The 7269-nt window shown below is 44.1% G+C and overlaps 1 protein-coding gene across 2 annotated transcripts in view; it reads right to left on the bottom strand.

The window, feature by feature from the left end:
* LOC110507936 (solute carrier family 25 member 36-A) overlaps nt 1-7269 on the bottom strand; it is a 28996-nt gene continuing 21727 nt past the window's right edge. For both annotated transcript variants that reach the window (XM_021588360.3, XM_021588359.3), the window contains exons 4-7: nt 5829-5929; nt 3906-3972; nt 3499-3788; nt 1-3297 (exon numbers count right to left, since the gene is read on the bottom strand). In XM_021588360.3, the coding sequence (XP_021444035.1) occupies nt 3104-3297; nt 3499-3788; nt 3906-3972; nt 5829-5929 (652 nt within the window). In that variant the 3' untranslated portion in view covers nt 1-3103. The remainder of the gene's footprint in view (nt 3298-3498; nt 3789-3905; nt 3973-5828; nt 5930-7269) is intronic.

Raw genomic sequence — 7269 nt, 5'->3', positions numbered from 1 at the left:
TGGAAAGAAAGTAGACTTTATTGAAAGACAAATGAGCAGCTCACTGCCGTTCCACGTCCACCGTGTGGTAGAGGGTATTGTGTGAAGGTAATTCCTCTGAAAGGACATGTATGGAGCTGTAGGAGGGTTGTTTTTCTGTTCAGTGTCTGGCTGACAACATCAGTAGACCCATGAGTCATTCTTTTAGCACCACTTCAACTGGACTGACTCACTGTCACACTCTTATTATGATTGCTAAATACTGCATTATTTAAACACCTGCCCCTCAAACACATATTGGACTATAAATTGTGCCTTCCTGTATTATACTTATGATCAAATATTTTACGGAGCCATTTACTTTATGTTCGTGGCACTGTGAAGAAAGAACCTGCACCTAAGCATTTAGTTGGATGGTGTATGCCATGTATCCCGTACATACCACTAATACAAATGGAAACTTGGGTGTGTTTGTTATAAGGGACTTGGTAGTTTGCTGCAGGCACCTGAAGCCAATACTGCCATCTGCTGGTTATAAAAACTAGTGAACTGTTTCTTTCCTTGCCGGTAAAAGTTAGACATTTTCTGGAAACAATCAAACCACACATGCCCGAGCACCCTTTCCCATTTATGGAAATTTGTTTTACAAACCAGGGGTGTGAGAAGAATGCATAGAGTCAGCCACGCATCTAGGAGGCTCGTCAAAGACCTCATGAGCAAATACAAAACACAAATGGAAAAGGAACAACAGTTAGTCCATTAATGACTGAGAGCATACTGACACACCTACAAAACAAAAAAGGGCATGACAAGAATCATATGGAACGGAAACACGCTCTCGAACACACAATTCAGACATTCAGGGGCAAGATGAGAACAAACCCATGTGAAAGAACAGTGTACCAAATGTCTCTGGTTATTGGCACACCCAGAGTAGAAACATGCACATGTCAGGGATGGGCAACTGGCAGCCCTCATGGATCAATTAAAAAATAGATTCATTATACAGGGAGCTCCAAGTACTGGGACAGTGACACATGTTTTGGCAGTCTCCCCATTTTAGGGGACCAAAAGTATTGGGACAAATGCACTTAGGTGTAGTAAAAAGTTCAGTATTTGGCCCCATATTCATAGCACGTAATGATTACGTCAAGATTATAACTATAAATGTGTGATGCATTTGCTGTTTGTTTTGGTTGTGTGTCAGATTATTTTGTACCCAATACAAATTAATGGTAAATGTATTGACATTTTAAAGTCAATAAGAATAGAATGTTTCTAACATCATGAATTATGACAAGTGAGACAGACAGACAAATACAGGTGCAACTTAAAAATGTGGTTGTGCAACCCCTCTCTTAAGGAACAGTAAGCATGGTATGAACCTTATTCCTAGCATTAGTGTGACCTGTGGATATTTGACAGAATGGCTGCAGTGATGCTTACATGTGCTGGGAAGGCGCTTCGTGCTCATATCATGTGAGTGGGGAAAGGTCAGTAGGTAAGGTCGTCTATGGTTACACAAGACTGAATGTAAACAAGGAGATGATGAACATTGTCATTTTGAAACAGAGCAATCAGAAAATAACAGGAAAACCAGCTAAATAAAGAGAGTCGAAAGAAGTAGACAGCAGGCATCTTTCTGTTTAAGGCAAGGCATCAAAAAACTATGCATTTTTTTCCAAATGTAGTCAACTTGTAAAAACACATACTGCATAAAGTATGGCGATAGAGGGTCTCCTTATCGTGTAGCATTTCACACACGTACACAAGAGAATTCCATCTATTCCCAAAGTGAACACCGGACAGAGGATTGTCTCATCGGTAACACGTGGATTCTGAGGCAGGGAAAGAAGAGATGCAACTGGAGGTCGGAGAAGGTCTATAGAAAAGTGCAGAAAGAGTCACTCAATACTGTATGTCAAAGGGGAAACCTTGGGGTTGAGGTTCACCCTCCAATCTCCCAAAAAACAGTTTAAACTCCCATGACTGGGTAGAAAAATGCAACAATGTTACATCTTATGAAGACATACGATTTCATATAATTGTCTTGTTAAGTTTGTAAACTTTTTATGCATTTTCTCTTAGAATATTTACACAAAGTTGCCATCTGATGTGAGACAATGCTCCCATAGTTATTCCTTGTGTTGATTAACATTCAAGTAGTTTAAAATGGCGGATGATTCTGGTCAGTCTGGGTGGTATGAGGGAGTGGGTCAAAAGGTTCTTACTATCACCCACTTTACAGAACATCCACACAAAGAGAACACTGTAAAGACTGCTGTATGAGTCAGTTTCAAGCCTTCTAGTGTTAGTCAAGGCCGGCCGGCCAGCCAGTCGGGGCCAGCCAGTCACAGAGGTTAGGTTAGACCTGGCTGTAGGGATGACCTGTGAGCTTGCTGACCTGGGGTGGAGGGGACCAGGCTTGGTCCTGAGTGCAAAGCGGACCCGACCAGCACTGTGTGTGGTTCTGAATGCCTGCGGTCCAACTGTGGTTTAATGAGATCCAGAAACAAGGGCTGATCTGACCTTTGCTCCTCTTCCTCATCACTATTGTGCATCTATACCGGTCAGTTGAAGTTGTCACGCAAGGCAAGGCACGTCCCCTATCCACCTCGCCCAATTCTTAAGACCTCCCTGCACTCAACAGGCCTCTATTACCTCTACTCTACTGCCCCCTTGACACACAAACCAGAGAAATGATTAGAATTGTTAGACTAAAATGTTCTCCCACTGTACCTGCTCCAGTAAGCTATGCTCTTGTAAAGAAGCTTATTTAGGAGACAATAAGAGAGGGCAAGAAAAGGAGAGAGAAAGGGCTCCTAAGAACTCATTTTCAATGACACTGCTTCTTTTTAAACACCTTTAAAAGGTGATTTCCTGTCTACCAACCCCTCTTCCTGTGTCGTTCACCCCTGAAAACCCAACCCCCATCCCAAAACAGGGTGCTTTTGGGAAAATTTGCTTTCGTTTTAGACAGGATGGAGGGACTGGAGGTGTGAGAGATGAGTACCTGGTCCCTCTCCTGTTTCTTGGGGGTCTCTTTGTGCCATTGGTCCAACGTGGGGCATAGACCCATCTCTCTCTAGGGTTTAATCTGGGGTCGTAGGGCAAGGGACAAAGTTTAACCGTTTAGCATGTAGACCACTAGTTCGTAGGTACACATCATAATGGCGGTGTTAGGGATCTGGCGCACCAGGTGGGTGGTGAGGCCGCGGTACAGCGCCCGGTAGCCCTCTTCCTTGGGCACCGTGGTCAGAGTCTGGAAGAAGGAACGGTACTTGGTGCCTTCCTCCCGTAGCCGGGTCCGGATCACTTCTGTAAAGATGGGAAAAGGAGAGGATCACGCTCATTTCCTGGTACATTTAAAATTTCAATAATTTCCCCAGTACTAGATTCCATACTGGAACCAATACTAACTACAGGTTCTAACTAGTCTAAGGACTACAAACACATGACGGACTATAAACCCCCCCCCATCACTCCCACCCTCCTGCTCCCAGGATGCAGTGCCCTCACCGTGGGGGTAAGCGATGGATGTGGCACAGGTCTTGGAGGTGGCAGCGGCGAGCATCATCCCCACAAAGTCTGAGGTATCCTTGGACGACTCCTCCTCCTCGTCCATGTGCTGCGTGGCCTTGGCCTCTAGGATGCGCCGCTTGATGCTCTCGTAGATGACAAAGTGGATGACAGTCTCTGAGATTCCAGCGTAGGATGCTGACATTCCCCGGTAGAACCCTCGCAGGCCTTCTGTCTGGTATACCCGCCGCAAACACTCAAACGCATTCATGGGCTTCTCCCCGTGGTTCCTATGAAAGGCAGGCGGAAAAGGATTTACTAATGGTACAAACGACAGAAGCGTTGTACACCGACACCACATCCTAAATCCACCTCTAGCCACTACTGACTCAGACCTGTGTGTTTACCTGGAGTCCAGCTGCATGCGAGTCTTGATGAGCCAGATAGGGTTGGTAGCTGTGATGGCTGTGAACCCTGAGAGGAAGGACAAGAGCTCTGATGATTCAGACAAACACCACCAACACCAGGAGTGTCTGTCTACCAAGCTGTAGAACAAAACTGTCCAAATCTTCTCTGGGGCATCAGCCCTAAAGGGAATTTAAAACCATCAGAAATGAAGAACTGTTAACCTGGTCAACATGTTTTTAAGAGAGAGACGAGCTCATGAACATACCACAGTATGACAAGGCCTAGGATATCTGTGTTGTGACAGCATGTTAGTGTGTGTAAAGGTTACACTTCCATAATTTCAGTGTTCGACTGCTTTAGCCGGGCAGTCATGTTGACACTGATCTCAGGGTTATTCCTAGCTCTGCCGATGCCACTTGGCTACACAACTCTCTGTAGCACATATCTACGATGTACCAATGAGCTCTCTGTATCACAACTCTCTCTAATGGCAAACAGGCTTCTTTTCTCACCAGCCTATCAACACACCAGTCTCATACCAGAGCCAGTCTATTCCCCTCCCTGAGCTCCTGCATCACAGAGAGAAAGAAGCCTGTTGTGGCTAATAGTGGTTCTACAGGTAGCTGCACCTCATGGAGTGGCCACTAGAGGGAGTATTTGGGCAGACCTTGATTTGACTGGTGTAAGGACCGAGCCATGCTACTCAGAGGGAAAGGGTGTTAACGTAAACCTGTCAAAAACACCTGGAGGGATCTGGATCACGTTCCTCCCCGGTCCTCTATTACAGAAACACGCAGTGCTCTTTAAAAGCCCAGCTTGCTTGACTGACCTAAATTCTAAAAGGGTAGAAGCCAGGAGTCTAGGCTACATAACATATTGCTCCTAGGATCACTGACACTGGGCAGAAATAATCATTTAGAGAATGTATTTCCTCATCTAGAAAAGGCCAGTGTGTGTGTGTAATACTGTACAAGTTGGAGTTTTACAATATAATTTTATGATAATAGGCAGAATCTACCACACTTTTGCTGGAGGCAAAACTGGAGAAAAGGGGAAAAGGTCTCTGCATACTTCCAGTCAGGGGACCTTCATCAGGACATCTCATGTCACCAACATGTATGAAACCAGCTCGCGTCTAGGAAGGCTGTTTAGTCGATCTTCCAGAAAAAGGTTTTACCATCTCTAGTACTGCTTACATCAGCCTGCCAGGGAGTTGCTCTGCCTGCATCAGCCTGATATGCCAGGTTTAACATGGGGTTGTCACTTTGAAGCAGAGGTGCATACTGGCCAGGGGGAAACAGATGATTCAGTGTGTGTACAGGAGGCCTAGGGAAGTGTCTAGGTTTGAGCTCTTGCATTATATTAGGCCTAACTGAGATTTGTCTTGAAAAAGGCTTTGTAGACGGAACCTCAACAATAAATATACTTTATTCTACTCCCTTGCCTTTGAAAAATCAACAATGTCCTAACAAAATGCAGATGGAAAGACAGAGGGACGCCTCGTGTCAAACTAGTTTAGCCACTATGCTAGAGGATTAGGTCATATGAGGAGCTGTCACAGGAACCAACAGGCTGAGAGCTGCTGGGCAGATATACTGTAGCGTGAGACTAGAATATAGAAACCTAACCCTAGAATAGGAAGGTATGGTAGGGGACCTCTACAGAACTAGTCAGTCTGGGTTTGACTGGACTTACCACCACTGACCCGGTCAGGTGCAGCTCTCTGGCATGTCTGACCAACACATTAGAAGTGGTCACATCACATGACTCTCCAGGTTAGCTTATCATCCAAAATGACTAGCTACAGTTTACTGAATACTCACAGAAAAATGGATGATTGAAAAGTATACCTACCAATGAAAAATCTATAAAAAAAAAAAAAAAGACTACATGGTATAGTGTTAGAAAGTGGGTGTGGTTACCTGCCAAGCCAGCAGACACCATGTGGACCTGTGTAGAGTCTGGCTGAAACACTCCATTCATTCTCTCTTTGGCACTGGAGTATGCAGCAAAATAGATGGCTCTGGAGGAGACAGAGTGAGAACATGATACATACTTTACAGCTCAGGAATCAACATCTTCACCGTCCCTGGTGGGGAAACCCTTGTCCTGCCAAGGAACTTACAGAATACATGTATTCATAGCGAACCGCTCGGTATTGGGGACTTCGGTTCGGTCCGCACTGTGAACCCGAATGAATACATTAAAAAATACAGTGCCAGGTGTTAGAATGGCCAAGTCAAAGTCCAGATCTGAATACAATCGAGAATCTGTGGAAAGAACTGAAAACTGCTGTTCACAAATGCTCTCCATCCAACCTCACTGAGCTCGAGCTGTTTTGCAAGGAGGAATGGGAATAAATGTCAGTCTCTCGATGTGTAAAACTGATAGAGACATACCCCAAGCAACTTACAGCTGTAATCGCAGCAAAAGGTGGCGCTACAAAGTATTAACTTAAGGGGGCTGAATAATTTTGCACGCCCAATTTTTCAGTTTGTGATTTGTTAAAAAAGTTTGAAATATCCAATAAATGTCGTTCCACTTCTTGATTGTGTCCCACTTGTTGTTGATTCTTCACAAAAAAAATACAGTTTTATATCTTTATGTTTGAAGCCTGAAATGTGGCAAAAGGTCGCAAAGTTCAAGGGGGCCGAATACTTTCGCAAGGCACTGTATATATAAACATAAAAACCACTAGGTCTATATGCTATGTCTACGCTGTGTTGTATGCCTGGAGTAAATCTGTTTCAGGCTATTCTGTTGAAACATAGAGCCTATCCGCACATTGTAATCAAATTTGAGTCTTAATATGCCGCATTTAAAAGTCCTTTTTTGAGGCGGAGCTGGGAACTAGTTCTGTACGATGGCGAGTGGTAGGGTCGATAAACCAGGAGGATTCTCCAACGTTTAAAATCTACAGTTTGGGAAAATGTTGGTTCCTCAATAGATTACAACAGCAATGGACAGAGAGTTGTGGATAAAACACTAAAAATATATGTGGCCACTGATCAACAATAGCTTATGCAGCTGCCAACATCTCAAACTTTCACGACATAACTTCAGAATTCCTACAACCGGAGCAAGACGGAAATGCAAAAGAACAACTTCGTCTCCCCTCTGCATTCAAGTAGCTATTCGTAGTCGATTCTGACCGGGCAACATAAATGACAAGAGTGATCGGTATGTTAATGGCGGTGGATATGAGCCATTCTCTGTGGTTGAGAAGAATAGTAGGTTTCAGCACCTCGTGAAAGTTCTCCAGCCACAATCTACACACAATACCCCAAAATTACAAAGCAAAAGGTTTAGAAATTTGCACAAATGTAATACAAATAAAAAATGGAAATATCACATTTACATAAG

This window comes from Oncorhynchus mykiss, chromosome 27 (assembly GCF_057628025.1).
Source record: "Oncorhynchus mykiss isolate SJ-2025 chromosome 27, ASM5762802v1, whole genome shotgun sequence".
Taxonomy (NCBI): domain Eukaryota; kingdom Metazoa; phylum Chordata; class Actinopteri; order Salmoniformes; family Salmonidae; genus Oncorhynchus; species Oncorhynchus mykiss.
Note: the sequence above shows the minus strand (reverse complement) of the source record. Positions and strands in the feature narration are given on the sequence as shown.